General features: G+C 42.9%; 1 protein-coding gene across 1 annotated transcript in view; it reads left to right on the forward strand.

Annotated features, from left to right (window-relative positions):
• Positions 1-22545, forward strand: part of LOC142385945 (uncharacterized) — a 24569-nt gene continuing 2024 nt past the window's right edge. Inside the window, exons 1-6 of the mRNA XM_075472620.1 lie at positions 1-114; positions 1942-2020; positions 2183-2390; positions 2538-3264; positions 16216-16389; positions 20780-20953. Of these exons, the coding sequence (XP_075328735.1) occupies positions 65-114; positions 1942-2020; positions 2183-2390; positions 2538-3264; positions 16216-16389; positions 20780-20953 (1412 nt within the window). The 5' untranslated portion in view covers positions 1-64. The remainder of the gene's footprint in view (positions 115-1941; positions 2021-2182; positions 2391-2537; positions 3265-16215; positions 16390-20779; positions 20954-22545) is intronic.

Raw genomic sequence — 22545 nt, forward strand, 5'->3', positions numbered from 1 at the left:
ATCTGAACCTGAACCTGAACCTGAACCTGAACCCAGCTGTGTGTCCTTTAAGAGTGACCGGTCAATGGGTTGTCCAATTGAATTCAAATCAGACCAACATCCATCCTTTAACAGGTGAGCTGAGTGTAAATGTTGTAACAGAGTAAAATGCAGTCAGTTTGAACAGTTTTTCCTCCAACATGTGTTTAATGTGAGTTCAGCTCTGCTTCACATCCATTTCTATGTTCATATGTGAAGCGGTGTGTGTTGGATGTTTTCCACAAACAGCAGTCAGAGAGGAAAGAATGGATGTTGGAGGAGGTGTTTCTGAGTGTCTGCAGGACAGCAGCTGGTCCAGCAGGGGGCGCCTTTGTGCTTTGGCTCTAACACAGTGTAGGCAGGAACTTCCACTCAGGCGGCAGGTGCTGCTGGATGGAGGAGGACAGATAGATTATGTTCCCAGCCCTCCATCACCTGCTGCCACGGTTAAACTTTGCTCAAAATAAAAATGATACACATTTTTTTCAGTCTCTCATACAAAGATAATTAAAGAAAGGAGTCCATGTTGGGGCCTGCTTGGTGGTGTGGTGGTGAGCACCGTCACCTCACAGTAAGAAGGCTGCTGTCCCGAGCAGAGCCGGGTCCTAACATCCCTCTTCACCACAACAGAATGGCACAGCGCCCTCATTGCTGCTGACTAAACCCAAAATCTCTCTCCTACTCCAGTTTGTCATCATCACTCATGAACAAGATGATTAAACTCCTCTGTTTGGGGGTGAGACTCATCCCTGAGCCTGATGGGTAACTGCACTCTTTTTCTGGTTGTGAACCATGAAGCAAAGCTGCTTTACATGTGTTTGTCTGCTCTAACGTGGGATGAGCAGCTCATTAGTTCCAATAGTAACCTGCTGCTATTTCCAACTCCAGGAGGTGTCATATCATCAGCTGATGATGGTTACATGGATACCCAGTGTGAGGGAGTCAGTATTGATGCTGCTACATCATGTTAGCAGCTGTGATCTGTTTGGTTTTGGGGCAGTTTATCTGAGTCATGACTGAGCAACTGATTAGTCGTCCTCATGTAAAGTGAAACTTTTTATTAGTCTGGATGGACTTCTGTTCTGACATTACCAAGTAGAGGATAACAGATTTAATCATGAGAGTTTGAACCTTCACACACTTATCAGCATTGATATGTGTGTCTGTTCGTTTGTGTTGATTTAAATGACACATTTTCAACATGTATGATACAGAAAATGATCTTTGGGTTAACTTTGAATGGGTTCCAAACAGTTTTTTCATCAGAAGCGGAGGACAGACAGATTTATTCAGAATTAGAAACCTGAACGTCTGAACCACATGGAGCTGATGGAGGTGTGATGTGTTCCAGGTTCAGCAGAGGAACAGTCAGCAGGGTGCTGGTTCGCTGCTTCAAGCTTTGAGAAGTTCAAATTAGTGAGCAACAGAACAAAAGTTTGTCCTGAAAGACTGAACTGAAACTCGGTAAACAGACAGGAACTCTGCTTCTTCCAGTTAACTGAACACAGCTTTTGGAAGCTACAATGAAAGTTTGTCTCTCTTTGGGAAACAATCATCAGATGATGTTGTACAGTCATCGTCTGAGGCCTTCACACTGGGAGCTGCCCAGTACAACCAGTCCGATCCTAGCACACACTGGCTCTGGCTGCCTTGCTCCAGGGCACTTCAGCAGGGAGGGAAAGCTTTCTGAAGGGGTTGGTGAGAGCTGCTGGGACCCAACCAAAGTGAGCTGAAAGCTCCAAGCAGCTGCAGACTGAGCTGTTGGTTCTCAGTGGGATCAGCAGGACCAGTAAAGCTTTCCCACTACAGGGAGTCCTCTGATCCACTGTTCACATCCACACATCCCTTCATGGAGCTTCACCTTGTGTTTGTCTCTGTGTGGACAGACAGAATGTGAGCTCATTCTTCATGATTCCTCCACAGAGTGGACCAGCAGAGCTCAGAGGGTCCCAGTGGTCCGTCTGCCCAACAGCATCAAACACAGCTGGACTCCATATTTATGGTCTGTACATGTACAACAACTACTTTTCCATCTGTTCTGCTCACAGCCATCTCCATGCTGCACTCTGTAGACCAGTGGGTTGTCAGTGTGTCCAACATGGATCTGATGTTTGGCTCCATGGTTTCAGTCTGATTGGCTCATTCATATAGTTTTCTGTTCCAGCTGCTGGAGGACAACATGCTCACTTTTGTGAAGGAGGAGCTGAAGAAGATGCAGAAGGTTCTGAGTCCAGATTACCCAGAATGCTTAGAGAGTCAGAGGGAGGGTGAGGATGAAGAGCAGAGGAGCAGCAGAGAGGCATTAGTGAAGATCACAGTTCACTTCCTGAGGAGAATGAAGCAGCAGGAGCTGGCTGACCGTCTGCAGAGCGGTAAGAGGATTCCTCTAAAGGTTTAACCTGCTGGATAAACGACACATTTACTGATGTCTCAGCACACAGAACAGCAGATGTTCAGATACTCATTCTGTACAGGGTTTACATGTTTATTTACTGATGTTATTTCCTGTCTTCATTCAGAACTTGTTGCTGCAGTTTGTGGACGTAAAGTTAAATGTGCTCTGAAGAAGAAGTTCCAGTGTGTGTTTGAGGGGATTCCTAAAGCAGGAAAGCCAACCCTTCTGAATCAGATCTACACAGAGCTCTACATCACAGAGGGAGGGACCGGAGAGGTCAATGATGAACATGAGGTCAGACAGATTGAAGCAGCATCCAGGAAAGCAGGCAGAGCAGAAACATCCATCAGACAAGAAGACATCTTTAAAGTCCCACCTGGAAGAGATGAACCAATCAGAACAGTGATGACAAAGGGAGTGGCTGGCATTGGGAAAACAGTTTTAACACAGAAGTTCACTCTGGACTGGGCTGAAGGCAAAGCCAACCAGGACATCCACTTCATGTTTCCATTCACTTTCAGAGAGCTGAATGTGCTGAAAGAGAGAAAGTTCAGCTTGGTGGAACTTGTTCATCACTTCTTTAATGAAGTTAAAAAAGCAGGAATCTGCAGCTTTGAAGAGTTCCAGGTTGTGTTCATCTTTGACGGTCTGGATGAGTGTCGACTTCCTCTGGACTTCCACAGCAAGGAGCCCCTGACTGATGCTACAGAGCCCACCTCAGTGGATGTGCTGCTGACAAACCTCATCAGGGGGAAGCTGCTTCCCTCTGCTCGCCTCTGGATAACCTCACGATCTGCAGCAGCCAATCAGATCCCTCCTGACTGTGTTGGCATGGTGACAGAGGTCAGGGGGTTCACTGACCCACAGAAGGAGGAGTACTTCAGGAAGAGATTCAGAGACGAGGAGCAGGCCAGCAGGATCATCTCCCACATCCAGACATCCCGAAGCCTCCACATCATGTGCCACATCCCAGTCTTCTGCTGGATCACTGCTACAGTTCTGGAGGATGTGTTGGAAACCAGAGAGGCAGCAGAGCTGCCCAGCACCCTGACTGAGATGTACATCCGCTTCCTGGTGGTTCAGGCCAAAGTGAAGAAGCTCAAGTATGATGGAGGAGCTGAGACAGATCCACACTGGAGTCCAGAGAGCAGGAAGATGATTGAGTCTCTGGGAAAACTGGCTTTTGAGCAGCTGCAGAAAGGAAACCTGATCTTCTATGAATCAGACCTGACAGAGTGTGGCATCGATATCTCAGCAGCCTCAGTGTACTCAGGAGTGTTCACACAGATCTTTAGAGAGGAGAGAGGGCTGTACCAGGAGAAGGTGTTCTGCTTCATCCATCTGAGTGTTCAGGAGTTTCTGGCTGCTCTTCATGTTCATCTGACCTTCATCAACTCTGGAATCAACCTGATGGAGCAGCAAACAACCCCCTGGTGGCCTAAATGGTTCAATAAACAAGGTCTAAAACATCTCCACCAGAGTGCTGTGAACAAGGCCTTAGAGAGTCCAAATGGACACCTGGACCTGTTCCTCCGCTTCCTCCTGGGTCTTTCCCTGCAGACCAATCACAGGCTCCTACGGGGCCTGCTGACACAGACAGGAAGTAGCTCACAGACCAATCAGGAAACAGTCGATTACATCAAGGAGAAGATCAGTGAGAATCTGTCTGCAGAGAGAAGCATCAATCTGTTCCACTGTCTGAATGAACTGAATGATCGTTCTCTGGTGGAGGAGATCCAACAGGCCCTGAGTTCAGGACGTCTCTCCACAGATAAACTGTCTCCTGCTCAGTGGTCAGCTCTGGTCTTCATCTTACTGTCATCAGGAAAAGATCTGGATGAGTTTGACCTGAAGAAATACTCTGCTTCAGAGGAGGCTCTTCTGAGGCTGCTGCCAGTGGTCAAAGCCTCCAACAAAGCTCTGTAGCCTACGTACAACATAGATATATTTCTTTTTAAATACATTCTTTACTTATTAACAGAGACAAAAACTCTATTTAGCTTATTTTATTTTATGTTTTTACACAATTTCCATAGATATATAAACAGAGGTGGGTAGTAACGAGTTACATTTACTTGAGTAAGTTTTTGAAAAAAATATACTTCTCGGAGTAGTTTTAAATCCCTATACTTTTTACTTTTACTTGAGTAGATTTGTGAAGAAGAAACTGTACTCTTACTTTGCTACATTAGGCCACAATGAGCTCATTACTTTTCTTCTTACCTCTTTGGTATTCTACGCCTCATTATTTTTATCCCCCCGCGTACGCCTCATTTTAATGTTTTATTCTGACAGAGAGAGAGACTTCCGCCAAAGGCTCTACCACCTGACTGTGTTTCACCAATCAAACGTAGCCGTGCAGTCTCGTCACATGACCATACTCGATCTCAGCGGCGGGACGGGTTAGCTTTACAGTTTACAGTCGTGGCAAACAAAAAAAGAAATAGATGAAAAATGTCAGAATCAACGGTGGGAAATGAAGACACAGACGAGGCCTCATACTGAAAGCATGTTTACCTTACAAAGAGTGCGAAACAGCAGCTACATTATGTGTCTTCTGTGTCAACCAAAACAAACGCACATTTCAGCATTCAGAAACTCAACATCTAACTTGAGGAAACATGTAGCGCTAAGTTTCCTAAACTCTTTTTTTCCTCCATGGATTGGCGAATGTTTGTTTTTTTAGGTTACATATGGGTTACATATGTTTTAAACATTTCCTAAGTCTCTTTTATTTTTTATTGAAGTACTTGAATTTACCTGGATTATTTTAATTTAAGCTTTTTTGTTATTAATGAATTAATTTTAATCTATTTCATCAATTGGATTAACTCTAATTTGCCTAAAGATGATTATTTAGTATTTTTGTCTGTCTGATTGAATGCTTGTGTTAACAAATAAATCAGACGTTACTCAACAGTTACTCAGTACTTGAGTAGTTTTTTCACCAAGCACTTTTTTTACTCTTACTCAAGTAATTATTTGGAAGACTACTTTTTACTTTTACTTGAGTACAATTTTTGGCTATTACTGTATACCCACCTCTGCATTTAAACAGAAACAAACAGGGGAAAAGAATTCTTCCACTAATATAAATGTAGTTTGATTGATTAATGGATCAAGTTATTTCCTTCCATCTCATTTCCTCCTCAGACTGGATGGCTGTAACCTCTCAGAGAGAAGCTGTGCAGCTCTGTCCTCAGTTCTCAGCTCCCAGTCCTCCAGCCTGACAGAACTGGACCTGAGTAACAACAAAAACCTGCAGGATTCAGGAGTGAAGCAGCTCTCTGCTGGACTGAAGAGTCCAAACTGCAGACTGAAAAAACTCAGGTAAGGATTCATGACCTTTTCAGCTGCGAGCTGATATAATTCTGGCTTAAATGGATTAAAAACAGCTTCCAGGTACCTTGATCAATGAAACAGTTTGATCTGTTCTGCCTTTTGATTATCTGGCTTAAATAACTCTGATAATAAAACATAACACACAGTTTAAAGAAATACCAAAGTGCTCTTTTGCTTGAACTCCTTTCCATTCCTGTAGATTTGTCCTAAAACACAGATCCATCACATACCCAAAGTAAACTACTTTACAGAAATATGAGCTGTTTTTTCCTCACACTGCACTGGAACAGAGTGATGATATCTGTATGGTTATTGGGTTTGAGGTGAACCTGACCCTTTGTGAAGGTGACTGTGAATTAGACAGATGTGCAGCCTCTGGTTTGCTGCCATTTAACGGGCCACAAAGCCACATAATCCTTTAGTGAACCAGAAGCTGAATGTATTTCCCAAACACACAGAATCCTTCTAAGTGTTACTGGAAGTGAATAAGACATGTTTGAACACACTGGGGGAAAAAATCATGTCCAAGTGATTTTTCTAAACAGATGCCTGTAGATGACTGCAATCAGGATCTGCAAGTCCCAGCTGCTCACCAAGTCTGAGTCCTAATATTAAAATGGCACAAAAAAGGATATTTTACAGCTTTTTATCAGACTAAATCTGGAAGCTGTCCAAAAGCAGCTCCACACAGTCCACAGAAATGTTGCTGTTTTTATCAGATATTTTCTCCCCAGACTCCTCAGAGTCATGATGACTGCATGTTTTCAGTATGTCAGGAAAATGAATAAGAATACTCAGGAATCCATCCATCCATTATCTTCCGCTGGTCCGGGGGTCGGGTCGCGGGGGCAGCAGCTTGAGCAGAGAGACCCAGACGTCCCTGTCCCCGGCCACTTCCTCCAGCTCTTCTGGGGGGACCCCGAGGCGTTCCCAGGCCAGCCGAGAAACATAGTCTCTCCAACGTGTCCTGGGTCTTCCCCGGGGCCTCCTCCCAGTGGGACGGGCCCGGAACACCTCACCGGGGAGGCGTCCAGGAGGCATCCTAACCAGATGCCCGAGCCACCTCATCTGACTCCTCTGGATGCGGAGGAGCAGCGGTTCTACTCCGAGCCCCTCCCGGATGACCGAGCTTCTCACCCTATCTCTAAGGGAGAGCCCAGACACCCTGCGGAGGAAACTCATTTTGGCCGCTTGTATTCGCGATCTCGTTCTTTCGGTCACTACCCACAGCTCGTGACCATAGGTGAGGGTAGGAACATAGACTGACCGGTAAATCGAGAGCTTCGCCTTCTGGCTCAGCTCCTTCTTCACCACGACGGGCCGGTGCAGAGCCCGCATCACTGCAGACGCCGCACCGATCCGTCTGTCAATCTCCTGCTCCATTCTTCCCTCACTCCTGAACAAGACCCCGAGATGCTTGAACTCCTCCACTTGGGGAAGGATCTCATTCCCGACCCAGAGAGGGCATTCCACCCTACTCAGGAATACTGTCTGAAATTCAAAAGCAGAGTACATTTAATTATCCTGCAGCAAGGGAAGGTTTACATACAGAAGCTGTGATGCAAATGTTCAGAGATGCAGAGTTCTCAGGAAGCTTTTATAGGGCAGAGAAGACGGATGCTTGCGTCTATGCATGAGACATTTCCTTCTGTCCTGCTGGGAGCAGATAGCGGTGTTGATACCGCCCAGGCTGTGGGACACTCAGTTCTTAGAGCGGACAGTGGTGATCTCCCGAGTGCAGCTATTAATCTCATGCATGCGTCAACATAAGCAGTTACACAGAAGTAGAAATGATAATGTGAGCATAAAGGATCAGATTTTTTCTATCACAGTACGTCCTGAAGTGTAGATTTCGTTTTGCTGTCTGTTTTGAACATGAGAAACTCTAAAAATAAATAAATCAATAACTAAAGTGCAGTTTAAGCTTTTTAAATGTACTTCTCTGTGGAAACTTTTTAAAGTGAGTCAAAGTAAGAGAAAAAAAGTTGTCCTTTCTGTATTAATATCTTGGAAGAAAGTAGGGCTGGGCGATTTTGAGAAAAACAATAATCTCGATTAGTGTTTGCTGTATCTCGATATACGATATATATCTCGATATCTATGCAGGAAAAAATAATATAAAAAAAAAAAAATCGCACCAAATTCAGCAAAGTTTTTTTTTATTGAAGTGCAAACGGGTAGGCAGCCAAGTGCCTAGAGGTAGGTACTAGTAACAAAGTGCTTGTGCACCATTTTTAACATTATCAAACCAAGGAAGAAATATATTGCCTTATTGTAATTATAAACATAAAATCTGAGGGTAGACAGTTATATAGTGGAGCGCAGTGTTTCCCACAGATGTGAAGGCAATGTGTGGTGGATTGAAGCAGCAAACATTCAGTGTAAGAGTGTTAAAAAACTACTTTATTTGATTCACAGCTGCTAGTGTTTTGACCTCGACTACCCAACTACATTTTTTTTTTTTTACGACAAACTTGCGACTAGTTAACTTTATAAAAAAGGCGTAATCGCGTGTTTGCTATGGGACGGGACGGGACAACATTGTATTAAAAATATAAAATATTTTTATAGGACTTTTTAATGTGTGATTTTATAAAGGTGCACGTGATACCAACCTTTCGTGAATTTCTCCAGCCGTCTTTCGGTTGAGCCAGAGCTATAGAGCTAATCTAACGCGACGCTGAGCTAGCAAGCTTCCAGGGAAGCACGGAGGGGAGGGACTGTGTGTGTGTGAGTAGGCTATGCGAGAGAGACGCGAGGGACAGAGAGAGACGGAGGCAGAGCAGGGAAAGGAAATGCATGCAGCTTAACGAATACGAGTATTTTTTTTAAATAGCGTTAAAAAAAATAAAAATAACGAAACGCCATATGTGGCAGCCGGTGTTGAATCTGTGGCGCACCGCCACGAATTAGTCTATGTGTGGGAAACACTGGGAGCGGACAGCTCCACAACACAGAAGGAAAATCAGAGTGGCGAAATCTTGTTCATTTAGGTTCTACAGCATTAACTCGAGAAATTCGATATGTCAAAATCTTTCTCGATTTCATAAAACATCTCGAGAAATCGTAAAACTCGATTAATCGCCCAGTCCTAGAAGAAAGGTCTGTCAGTCCTACAGAAAGCATGGCGGTCTGCAGAGTGACACACAAAGGCTGCAGCTACAGAGCCCCGCTCAGCTAGGGTTAGAGGAGAGGAACATGAAATATTTCCACATGTTAAGTTGGAGTTTAAAGGTTTATTGAGGGAACAAGGGGATCAAAAAGACAAGATAAACCTGAGGAATTTAGGGCAGAAGGGCTAAAAGAGCCAATCCTTGCTGGGTGGTGACACACTCGACTCGAACATTAAAACTACCACCATTAGATTCAGTGACCCTGAAAATGTAGGTTTAGCAGTTAAAATCAATGTTCTAGCTTATTCAGAAGCTGAGAAATTACAAAATTTAGTTTTTTGGGACACCATTTTGAAAAATCCAAGATGGCCGCCATGCAGACACCTGTGCAAATGTAAACATTGTTTTTCTGATTGCTTATACATTACAGTTTTCAAAAATGTATAGTTTTCCAACTCTCCAAAAAAATCCAGTGAAAGTTCAAATCCAAACATAATGAACCTGACTATTTGCTCACATGGTGTTCTTTGCTGAGCTGAGATCATCAGTAACAAAACAGGATGAGCCGATAACAGCAGAAGATCCATCTTTTAGTTTCTGCTTTGGTAGCGAGCATCTGTACTGATCTGCTCATTAGTCCAGTGTTTGGATTTCCTGAAGATGAGTCTCTCAGTGGAGCTGCTGCCGGCTGTGTTTCTGTCTGCTTCTAAATCATGTGACTCTGATGGAAGCTGGGATGTTTAAAGACTGAATGGAAACGCTTAACTTAACACTCTGACTCCTCCTTGACTTCAGCTTTGTAGCTTCCTGCTGGAGATGGGGGAGGTCTCCCAACCATCAGCCTCAAACTCCACTGATTCTGATAGTTAGTCCAAGCGTCCATCAGCATCCATTAATCAGCCAAACTGATCAATCAGTCCACCTCTGGATGGTTCCAACACTTTTCTAAGGCTCTGTAATGTTTGCACTGACTGAGATATTCAAACACAACAAGTCACAGTAACAAGTTCTGCTGCTGTCGACTCTTTAAAGAAGTTTGATTCCATGATTACATTAAACATCACTGCACCATGTTTTTGTGCCTTTAACCTTCAATAAAACAGTGAACCTGATCTCCATTTCTATCAGTTTGTTCCCATTTGCTCCAAAGTTCCTCCTGACATGTTTGTTTTCTTTGAAACTTGAATCATTTGGCTGCACAACATGAGTTTGTATGGATGGAGCCACTGGTGGAGCTGGCAGAGTTTAAGAGCTGAAGTCACTCCGTCTTTATTGAAGCAGCAGCATGTTGTCATTAATATTAATGAGAGCTCTTTTTCACTTGTTCTGTTGGACTGTTTTAACCTGCATCCTGTTGGCTTCAGCTCACATGTTTTATTCTTTATTCAGATTGAGGGGCTGCAGGTTGTCAGAGAGCAGCTGTGCTTCTCTGGTCTCTGCTCTGAAGTCCAACCCCTCCCATCTGACAGAACTGGACCTGAGCTGGAACACCATCAGTGACTCTGCAGCGAAGGAGCTGTGCAGCTTTCTGCAGAGTCCTCACTGTGGACTGAAGACTCTGAGGTCAGACACCATGTTTTAGTTGTTTGTTCAGATTAATATGATGTGAAAGTTGTGCTGGTCTTCATGGTAAAGTCTGTTTTCTTCTTCAGTGGTTTAGTTGATGAAATGCTGATTCATTAAATAATGAGAAAACACAGTGAATCTGTCAGACAGAAACAAATCTAGAATCTCTGGCTGATGCTTCTAGAGCTCCAGAGTTGGTGAATATTTCTGTCTGAAACAATAACAACAGTTTGGAGCAGCAAAACTCCAAAAGCCCGTTAATCAGCTGATACTAACAAACTCCCCTCCAACACTGTTGGAAATGAACAATCTTTGACTTGGTTAGAAAGCAGCTTTCATCACAGCAGCAGTTATCTTCAGTCAGATTCATTCATGATGACAAAATCCAGCCAAAAAGCTTCTCCCACTAATAACTGAAAGGAAATCACTTTCAGTTGAGCTTTATTTCATGAATTCTATCAATAATTCCCTCTGTTACACAATGTCAAGTCCAACTGAAAGTGATGCTGACATTTAGTGACTGTGAGGAAAACACAAAGAAGAGTTTATCAGAAGAAGAATAACATGATTGGACGATGGATGGAAGAAAAGCTGTGAGCTAACTTGTTGCTAGGTAACAGCAGATGGATGGAGGCTGTGAGTGTGTGTGAGCAGCTTTCCATCAGGTGAGAAATGTGTGAAAACATGCAGCAGAGTCAGTGTTTGATAGCTGTGCAGCCAAAGAGAAGCTGAACAGGTGAAGTGCTGCGACCCTGTGCAGGTGAGCCCAACACAGACACAAAGGATGATCACTGAGCTGCCATGAAGGAGGGAGGCAGGGACTGCTGCATCACTGCAGATACATGCTGTTCTGTTCCCCTGCTGGCTGTGTGGGAGCTGTTCCCACCTGTTTTATTCAGTAAGAGCTCAGAGTTGCTGTGAGCAGCATGTGAGTGAATGCAGGCCGAGAAACAGCAGATAAGAAACATGAAGCTTCATCAGTTTCTCTGAGGAACAAAAAACGAGATTCAAAGTGAAAAAAAGTGCAGCAGACGTTTATTTCAGTTTAATGTAAAGTTCATTCTTCTTTCATAGTGTTTTATTTCCACTTTAGTCTCATTTCTTCATATTTGAGATGTTTTCTGTTTTCAGATTCAAACTTTCTGTCAGATTCTGAACTTTTTTCCACCTTCTGATCCGTTTTTTCACTTTCAAACTTTTGCTGCTGACCTGCTTTGAGAGCCAGGACGTCAGCTGACAGGGGGGTTAAATCCTGACTGCCAGAATACCTGACTGATTCTGATAGTTAGTCAAAGCGTCCATCAGCATCCATTAATCAGCCAAACTGATCAATCAGTCCACCTCTGGATGGTTCCAACACTTTTCTAAGGCTCTGTAATGTTTGCACTGACTGAGATATTCAAACACAACAAGTCACAGTAACAAGTTCTGCTGCTGTCGACTCTTTAAAGAAGTTTGATTCCATGATTCCATTAAACATCACTGCACCATGTTTTTGTGCCTTTAACCTTCAATAAAACAGTGAACCTGATCTCCATTTCTATCAGTTTGTTCCCATTTGCTCCAAAGTTCCTCCTGACATGTTTGTTTTCTTTGAAACTTGAATCATTTGGCTGCACAACATGAGTTTGTATGGATGGAGCCACTGGTGGAGCTGGCAGAGTTTAAGAGCTGAAGTCACTCCGTCTTTATTGAAGCAGCAGCATGTTGTCATTAATATTAATGAGAGCTCTTTTTCACTTGTTCTGTTGGACTGTTTTAACCTGCATCCTGTTGGCTTCAGCTCACATGTTTTATTCTTTATTCAGATTGAGGAGCTGCAGGTTGTCAGAGATCAGCTGTGCTTCTGTGGTCTCTGCTCTGAAGTCCAACCCCTCCCATCTGACAGAACTGGACCTGAGCTGGAACAACATCAGTGACTCTGCAGAGAAGGAGCTGTGCAGCTTTCTGCAGAGTCCTCACTGTGGACTGAAGACTCTGAGGTCAGACACCATGTTTTAGTTGTTTGTTCAGATTAATATGATGTGAAAGTTGTGCTGGTCTTCATGGTAAAGTCTGTTTCCTTCTTCAGTGGTTTAGTTGATGAAATGCTGATTCATTAAATAATGAGAAAACACAGTGAATCTGTCAGACAGAAACAAATCTAGAATCACTGGCTGATGCTTCTAGAGCTCCAGAGTTGGTGAATATTTCTGTCTGAAACAATAACAACAGTTTGGAGCAGCAAAACTCCAAAAGCCCGTTAATCAGCTGATACTAACAAACTCCCCTCCAACACTGTTGGAAATGAACAATCTTTGACTTGGTTAGAAAGCAGCTTTCATCACAGCAGCAGTTATCTTCAGTCAGATTCATTCATGATGACAAAATCCAGCCAAAAAGCTTCTCCCACTAATAACTGAAAGGAAATCACTTTCAGTTGAGCTTTATTTCATGAATTCTATCAATAATTCCCTCTGTTACACAATGTCAAGTCCAACTGAAAGTGATGCTGACATTTAGTGACTGTGAGGAAAACACAAAGAAGAGTTTATCAGAAGAAGAATAACATGATTGGACGATGGATGGAAGAAAAGCTGTGAGCTAACTTGTTGCTAGGTAACAGCAGATGGAAGCAGGCTGTGAGTGTGTGTGAGCAGCTTTCCATCAGGTGAGAAATGTGTGAAAACATGCAGCAGAGTCAGTGTGTGATAGCTGTGCAGCCAAAGAGAAGCTGAACAGGTGAAGTGCTGCGACCCTGTGCAGGTGAGCCCAACACAGACACAAAGGATGATCACTGAGCTGCCATGAAGGAGGGAGGCAGGGACTGCTTCATCACTGCAGATACATGCTGTTCTGTTCCCCTGCTGGCTGTGTGGGAGCTGTTCCCAGCTGTTTTATTCAGTAAGAGCTCAGAGTTGCTGTGAGCAGCATGTGAGTGAATGCAGGCTGAGAAACAGCAGATAAGAAACATGAAGCTTCATCAGTTTCTCTGAGGAACAAAAAACCAGATTCAAAGTGAAAAAAAGTGCAGCAGACGTTTATTTCAGTTTGAATGTAAAGTTCATTCTTCTTTCATAGTGTTTTTATTTCCACTTTAGTCTCATTTCTTCATATTTGAGATGTTTTCTGTTTTCAGATTCAAACTTTCTGTCAGATTCTGAACTTTTTTCCACCTTCTGATCCGTTTTTTCACTTTCAAACTTTTGCTGCTGACCTGCTTTGAGAGCCAGGACGTCAGCTGACAGGGGGGTTAAATCCTGACTGCCAGAATACCTGACTGATTCTGATAGTTAGTCAAAGCGTCCATCAGCATCCATTAATCAGCCAAACTGATCAATCAGTCCACCTCTGGATGGTTCCAACACTTTTCTAAGGCTCTGTAATGTTTGCACTGACTGAGATATTCAAACACAACAAGTCACAGTAACAAGTTCTGCTGCTGTCGACTCTTTAAAGAAGTTTGATTCCATGATTACATTAAACATCACTGCACCATGTTTTTGTGCCTTTAACCTTCAATAAAACAGTGAACCTGATCTCCATTTCTATCAGTTTGTTCCCATTTGCTCCAAAGTTCCTCCTGACATGTTTGTTTTCTTTGAAACTTGAATCATTTGGCTGCACAACATGAGTTTGAATGGATGGAGCCACTGGTGGAGCTGGCAGAGTTTAAGAGCTGAAGTCACTCCGTCTTTATTGAAGCAGCAGCATGTTGTCATTAATATTAATGAGAGCTCTTTTTCACTTGTTCTGTTGGACTGTTTTAACCTGCATCCTGTTGGCTTCAGCTCACATGTTTTATTCTTTATTCAGATTGAGGGACTGCAGGTTGTCAGAGATCAGCTGTGCTTCTGTGGTCTCTGCTCTGAAGTCCAACCCCTCCCATCTGACAGAACTGGACCTGAGCGGGAACATCATCAGTGACTCTGCAGCGAAGGAGCTGTGCAGCTTTCTGCAGAGTCCTCACTGTGGACTGAAGACTCTGAGGTCAGACACCATGTTTTAGTTGTTTGTTCAGATTAATATGATGTGAAAGTTGTGCTGGTCTTCATGGTAAAGTCTGTTTTCTTCTTCAGTGGTTTAGTTGATGAAATGATGATTCATTAAATAATGAGAAAACACAGTGAATCTGTCAGACAGAAACAAATCTAGAATCACTGGCTGATGCTTCTAGAGCTCCAGAGTTGGTGAATATTTCTGGCTGAAACAACAACAACAGTTTGGAGCAGCAAAACTCCAAAAGCCCGTTAATCAGCTGATACTAACAAACTCCCCTCCAACACTGTTGGAAATGAACAATCTTTGACTTGGTTAGAAAGCAGCTTTCATCACAGCAGCAGTTATCTTCAGTCAGATTCATTCATGATGACAAAATCCAGCCAAAAAGCTTCTCCCACTGATAACTGAAAGGAAATCACTTTCAGTTGCGCTTTATTTCATGAATTCTATCAATAATTCCCTCTGTTACACAATGCCAAGTCCAACTGAAAGTGATGCTGACATTTAGTGACTGTGAGGAAAACACAAAGAAGAGTTTATCAGAAGAAGAAAAACATGATTGGACGATGGATGGAAGAAAAGCTGTGAGCTAACTTGTTGCTAGGTAACAGCAGATGGATGGAGGCTGTGAGTGTGTGTGAGCAGCTTTCCATCAGGTGAGAAATGTGTGAAAACATGCAGCAGAGTCAGTGTTTGATAGCTGTGCAGCCAAAGAGAAGCTGAACAGGTGAAGTGCTGCGACCCTGTGCAGGTGAGCCCAACACAGACACAAAGGATGATCACTGAGCTGCCATGAAGGAGGGAGGCAGGGACTGCTGCATCACTGCAGATACATGCTGTTCTGTTCCCCTGCTGGCTGTGTGGGAGCTGTTCCCAGCTGTTTTATTCAGTAAGAGCTCAGAGTTGCTGTGAGCAGCATGTGAGTGAATGCAGGCTGAGAAACAGCAGATAACAAACATGAAGCTTCATCAGTTTCTCTGAGGAACAAAAAACCAGATTCAAAGTGAAAAAAAGTGCAGCAGACGTTTATCTCAGTTTGAATGTAAAGTTCATTCTTCTTTCATAGTGTTTTATTTCCACTTTAGTCTCATTTCTTCATATTTGAGATGTTTTCTGTTTTCAGATTCAAACTTTCTGTCAGATTCTGAACTTTTTTCCACCTTCTGATCCGTTTTTTCACTTTCAAACTTTTGCTGCTGACCTGCTTTGAGAGCCAGGACGTCAGCTGACAGGGGGGTTAAATCCTGACTGCCAGAATACCTGACTGATTCTGATAGTTAGTCAAAGCGTCCATCAGCATCCATTAATCAGCCAAACTGATCAATCAGTCCACCTCTGGATGGTTCCAACACTTTTCTAAGGCTCTGTAATGTTTGCACTGACTGAGATATTCAAACACAACAAGTCACAGTAACAAGTTCTGCTGCTGTCGACTCTTTAAAGAAGTTTGATTCCATGATTACATTAAACATCACTGCACCATGTTTTTGTGCCTTTAACCTTCAATAAAACAGTGAACCTGATCTCCATTTCTATCAGTTTGTTCCCATTTGCTCCAAAGTTCCTCCTGACATGTTTGTTTTCTTTGAAACTTGAATCATTTGGCTGCACAACATGAGTTTGAATGGATGGAGCCACTGGTGGAGCTGGCAGAGTTTAAGAGCTGAAGTCACTCCGTCTTTATTGAAGCAGCAGCATGTTGTCATTAATATTAATGAGAGCTCTTTTTCACTTGTTCTGTTGGACTGTTTTAACCTGCATCCTGTTGGCTTCAGCTCACATGTTTTATTCTTTATTCAGATTGAGGGACTGCAGGTTGTCAGAGATCAGCTGTGCTTCTGTGGTCTCTGCTCTGAAGTCCAACCCCTCCCATCTGACAGAACTGGACCTGAGCTACAACAGCATCAGTGACTCTGCAGCGAAGGAGCTGTGCAGCTTTCTGCAGAGTCCTCACTGTGGACTGAAGACTCTGAGGTCAGACACCATGTTTTAGTTGTTTGTTCAGATTAATATGATGTGAAAGTTGTGCTGGTCTTCATGGTAAAGTCTGTTTTCTTCTTCAGTGGTTTAGTTGATGAAATGATGATTCATTAAATAATGAGAAAACACAGTGAATCTGTCAGACAGAAACAAATCTAGAATCACTGGCTGATGCTTCTAGAGCTCCAGAGTTGGTGAATATTTCTGGCTGAAACAACAACAACAGTTTGGAGCAGCAAAACTCCAAAAGCCCGTTAATCAGCTGATACTAACAAACTCCCCTCCAACACTGTTGGAAATGAACAATCTTTGACTTGGTTAGAAAGCAGCTTTCATCACAGCAGCAGTTATCTTCAGTCAGATTCATTCATGATGATAAAATCCAGCCAAAAAGCTTCTCCCACTAATAACTGAAAGGAAATCACTTTCAGTTGAGCTTTATTTCATGAATTCTATCAATAATTCCCTCTGTTACACAATGTCAAGTCCAACTGAAAGTGATGCTGACATTTAGTGACTGTGAGGAAAACACAAAGAAGAGTTTATCAGAAGAAGAATAACATGATTGGACGATGGATGGAAGAAAAGCTGTGAGCTAACTTGTTGCTAGGTAACAGCAGATGGAAGCAGGCTGTGAGTGTGTGTGAGCAGCTTTCCATCAGGTGAGAAATGTGTGAAAACATGCAGCAGAGTCAGTGTTTGATAGCTGTGCAGCCAAAGAGAAGCTGAACAGGTGAAGTGCTGCGACCCTGTGCAGGTGAGCCCAACACAGACACAAAGGATGATCACTGAGCTGCCATGAAGGAGGGAGGCAGGGACTGCTGCATCACTGCAGATACATGCTGTTCTGTTCCCCTGCTGGCTGTGTGGGAGCTGTTCCCAGCTGTTTTATTCAGTAAGAGCTCAGAGTTGCTGTGAGCAGCATGTGAGTGAATGCAGGCTGAGAAACAGCAGATAAGAAACATGAAGCTTCATCAGTTTCTCTGAGGAACAAAAAACCAGATTCAAAGTGAAAAAAAGTGCAGCAGACGTTTATTTCAGTTTGAATGTAAAGTTCATTCTTCTTTCATAGTGTTTTATTTCCACTTTAGTCTCATTTCTTCATATTTGAGATGTTTTCTGTTTTCAGATTCAAACTTTCTGTCAGATTCTGAACTTTTTTCCACCTTCTGATCCGTTTTTTCACTTTCAAACTTTTGCTGCTGACCTGCTTTGAGAGCCAGGACGTCAGCTGACAGGGGGGTTAAATCCTGACTGCCAGAATACCTGACTGATTCTGATAGTTAGTCAAAGCGTCCATCAGCATCCATTAATCAGCCAAACTGATCAATCAGTCCACCTCTGGATGGTTCCAACACTTTTCTAAGGCTCTGTAATGTTTGCACTGACTGAGATATTCAAACACAACAAGTCACAGTAACAAGTTCTGCTGCTGTCGACTCTTTAAAGAAGTTTGATTCCATGATTACATTAAACATCACTGCACCATGTTTTTGTGCCTTTAACCTTCAATAAAACAGTGAACCTGATCTCCATTTCTATCAGTTTGTTCCCATTTGCTCCAAAGTTCCTCCTGACATGTTTGTTTTCTTTGAAACTTGAATCATTTGGCTGCACAACATGAGTTTGTATGGATGGAGCCACTGGTGGAGCTGGCAGAGTTTAAGAGCTGAAGTCACTCCGTCTTTATTGAAGCAGCAGCATGTTGTCATTAATATTAATGAGAGCTCTTTTTCACTTGTTCTGTTGGACTGTTTTAACCTGCATCCTGTTGGCTTCAGCTCACATGTTTTATTCTTTATTCAGATTGAGGAGCTGCAGGTTGTCAGAGATCAGCTGTGCTTCTCTGGTCTCTGCTCTGAAGTCCAACCCCTCCCATCTGACAGAACTGGACCTGAGCTGGAACATCATCAGTGACTCTGCAGAGAAGGAGCTGTGCAGCTTTCTGCAGAGTCCTCACTGTGGACTGAAGACTCTGAGGTCAGACACCATGTTTTAGTTGTTTGTTCAGATTAATATGATGTGAAAGTTGTGCTGGTCTTCATGGTAAAGTCTGTTTTCTTCTTCAGTGGTTTAGTTGATGAAATGATGATTCATTAAAGCTGCAGTCTGCAACTCTTTTTCAAGCATAATGCCTGGAACTGTCCGGGGATTCTGAAAGTAGTACATTAAATACCCCAATACAAAAAAAAATGAGTTCTCTAGGTCCCCCATATGTCCCGCTAGGTCCCTCCAAAGCCAGCAGGTTTGTTTACAAAATTGCAGACCGGTCCGGTAAAAGGTAACCAATCAGGTTACGAGCTGGGCTCTGCTGCCTGTCAATCACCGATTGTGCACGCGCGATACAAGGTAGGCTCGTCCCCACGCTTATTTATCTAGACTATTGAACTTCATTACGGGCTAGTCTACTTACTGTGTCTTCCATGATCGCAAATGACAGGTGAGTTGATGAATGAGGAGTCGTGTAGGCTCATCTGGCGTGCACGAGTTCTCATGTGTTTTGATGGGGCGGGACAGGAAGTTGAATAACTTTTTATTTTTCGGTTAAAAAATAAGCATTTCTTGCATTTTGCGACTACGGAGGTCACCGTTTTCAACTTCAAGAGTTCTGATAGATCATGTAAACTCTTAAAATGCCAAAAATTAGGACTTTACGTATGACAACAACAAATCTTGCAGACTGCAGCTTTAAATAATAAGAAAACACAGTGAATCTGTCAGACAGAAACAAATCTAGAATCACTGGCTGATGCTTCTAGAGCTCCAGAGTTGGTGAATATTTCTGTCTGAAACAATAACAACAGTTTGGAGCAGCAAAACTCCAAAAGCCCGTTAATCAGCTGATACTAACAAACTCCCCTCCAACACTGTTGGAAATGAACAATATTTGACTTGGTTAGAAAGCAGCTTTCATCACAGCAGCACTTATCTTCAGTCAGATTCATTCATGATGACAAAATCCAGCCAAAAAGCTTCTCCCACTAATAACTGAAAGGAAATCACTTTCAGTTGCGCTTTATTTCATGAATTCTATCAATAATTCCCTCTGTTACACAATGCCAAGTCCAACTGAAAGTGATGCTGACATTTAGTGACTGTGAGGAAAACACAAAGAAGAGTTTATCAGAAGAAGAATAACATGATTGGACGATGGATGGAAGAAAAGCTGTGAGCTAACTTGTTGCTAGGTAACAGCAGATGGAAGGAGGCTGTGAGTGTGTGTGAGCAGCTTTCCATCAGGTGAGAAATGTGTGAAAACATGCAGCAGAGTCAGTGTTTGATAGCTGTGCAGCCAAAGAGAAGCTGAACAGGTGAAGTGCTGCGACCCTGTGCAGGTGAGCCCAACACAGACACAAAGGATGATCACTGAGCTGCCATGAAGGAGGGAGGCAGGGACTGCTGCATCACTGCAGATACATGCTGTTCTGTTCCCCTGCTGGCTGTGTGGGAGCTGTTCCCAGCTGTTTTATTCAGTAAGAGCTCAGAGTTGCTGTGAGCAGCATGTGAGTGAATGCAGGCTGAGAAACAGCAGATAAGAAACATGAAGCTTCATCAGTTTCTTTGAGGAACAAAAAAACAGATTCAAAGTGAAAAAAAGTGCAGCAGACGTTTATTTCAGTTTGAATGTAAAGTTCATTCTTCTTTCATAGTGTTTTATTTCCACTTTAGTCTCATTTCTTCATATTTGAGATGTTTTCTGTTTTCAGATTCAAACTTTCTGTCAGATTCTGAACTTTTTTCCACCTTCTGATCCGTTTTTTCACTTTCAAACTTTTGCTGCTGACCTGCTTTGAGAGCCAGGACGTCAGCTGACAGGGGGGTTAAATCCTGACTGCCAGAATACCTGACTGATTCTGATAGTTAGTCAAAGCGTCCATCAGCATCCATTAATCAGCCAAACTGATCAATCAGTCCACCTCTGGATGGTTCCAACACTTTTCTAAGGCTCTGTAATGTTTGCACTGACTGAGATATTCAAACACAACAAGTCACAGTAACAAGTTCTGCTGCTGTCGACTCTTTAAAGAAGTTTGATTCCATGATTACATTAAACATCACTGCACCATGTTTTTGTGCCTTTAACCTTCAATAAAACAGTGAACCTGATCTCCATTTCTATCAGTTTGTTCCCATTTGCTCCAAAGTTCCTCCTGACATGTTTGTTTTCTTTGAAACTTGAATCATTTGGCTGCACAACATGAGTTTGAATGGATGGAGCCACTGGTGGAGCTGGCAGAGTTTAAGAGCTGAAGTCACTCCGTCTTTATTGAAGCAGCAGCATGTTGTCATTAATATTAATGAGAGCTCTTTTTCACTTGTTCTGTTTGACTGTTTTAACCTGCATCCTGTTGGCTTCAGCTCACATGTTTTATTCTTTATTCAGATTGAGGGACTGCAGGTTGTCAGAGATCAGCTGTGCTTCTGTGGTCTCTGCTCTGAAGTCCAACCCCTCCCATCTGACAGAACTGGACCTGAGCGGGAACATCATCAGTGACTCTGCAGCGAAGGAGCTGTGCAGCTTTCTGCAGAGTCCTCACTGTGGACTGAAGACTCTGAGGTCAGACACCATGTTTTAGTTGTTTGTTTAGATTAATATGATGTGAAAGTTGTGCTGGTCTTCATGGTAAAGTCTGTTTTCTTCTTCAGTGGTTTAGTTGATGAAATGATGATTCATTAAATAATGAGAAAACACAGTGAATCTGTCAGACAGAAACAAATCTAGAATCACTGGCTGATGCTTCTAGAGCTCCAGAGTTGGTGAATATTTCTGTCTGAAACAATAACAACAGTTTGGAGCAGCAAAACTCCAAAAGCCCGTTAATCAGCTGATACTAACAAACTCCCCTCCAACACTGTTGGAAATGAACAATCTTTGACTTGGTTAGAAAGCAGCTTTCATCACAGCAGCAGTTATCTTCAGTCAGATTCATTCATGATGACAAAATCCAGCCAAAAAGCTTCTCCCACTGATAACTGAAAGGAAATCACTTTCAGTTGAGCTTTATTTCATGAATTCTATCAATAATTCCCTCTGTTACACAATGTCAAGTCCAACTGAAAGTGATGCTGACATTTAGTGACTGTGAGGAAAACACAAAGAAGAGTTTATCAGAAGAAGAATAACATGATTGGACGATGGATGGAAGAAAAGCTGTGAGCTAACTTGTTGCTAGGTAACAGCAGATGGAAGGAGGCTGTGAGTGTGTGTGAGCAGCTTTCCATCAGGTGAGAAATGTGTGAAAACATGCAGCAGAGTCAGTGTTTGATAGCTGTGCAGCCAAAGAGAAGCTGAACAGGTGAAGTGCTGCGACCCTGTGCAGGTGAGCCCAACACAGACACAAAGGATGATCACTGAGCTGCCATGAAGGAGGGAGGCAGGGACTGCTGCATCACTGCAGATACATGCTGTTCTGTTCCCCTGCTGGCTGTGTGGGAGCTGTTCCCACCTGTTTTATTCAGTAAGAGCTCAGAGTTGCTGTGAGCAGCATGTGAGTGAATGCAGGCTGAGAAACAGCAGATAAGAAACATGAAGCTTCATCAGTTTCTCTGAGGAACAAAAAACCAGATTCAAAGTGAAAAAAAGTGCAGCAGACGTTTATTTCAGTTTGAATGTAAAGTTCATTCTTCTTTCATAGATTTTTTATTTCCACTTTAGTCTCATTTCTTCATATTTGAGATGTTTTCTGTTTTCAGATTCAAACTTTCTGTCAGATTCTGAACTTTTTTCTACCTTCTGATCCGTTTTTTCACTTTCAAACTTTTGCTGCTGACCTGCTTTGAGAGCCAGGACGTCAGCTGACAGGGGGGTTAAATCCTGACTGCCAGAATAACAGAGGAGGCTGAAGGGACCCCCATCATGCTGCCTTCAGGGACTGTGGGAACTGCAATCCTTTCTTAGACACCTCCTCCACACTATATTTCCATGAGTGCTGGTGAAAATAACCTGCAGCACTGACACACTTTGTTAATGTCAGCTGTTTCTGTCAGCACTCAGCACAAATCACAGTTGCTCATCGTCCATAATGGACAGCAGCTTGTTCAGAGTCCTTTTCTCTGCATCTGATGTTAAGGACTCCAGCTCTGCAGCAGCCACAGAGCCAGCTTTCCTCAGCAGCCTGTCCAGTCTGCTGACATCTCTCCTCTTAAAGT

This window comes from Odontesthes bonariensis, chromosome 8 (assembly GCF_027942865.1).
Source record: "Odontesthes bonariensis isolate fOdoBon6 chromosome 8, fOdoBon6.hap1, whole genome shotgun sequence".
In the NCBI taxonomy this organism is placed as follows: Eukaryota; Metazoa; Chordata; class Actinopteri; order Atheriniformes; family Atherinopsidae; genus Odontesthes; species Odontesthes bonariensis.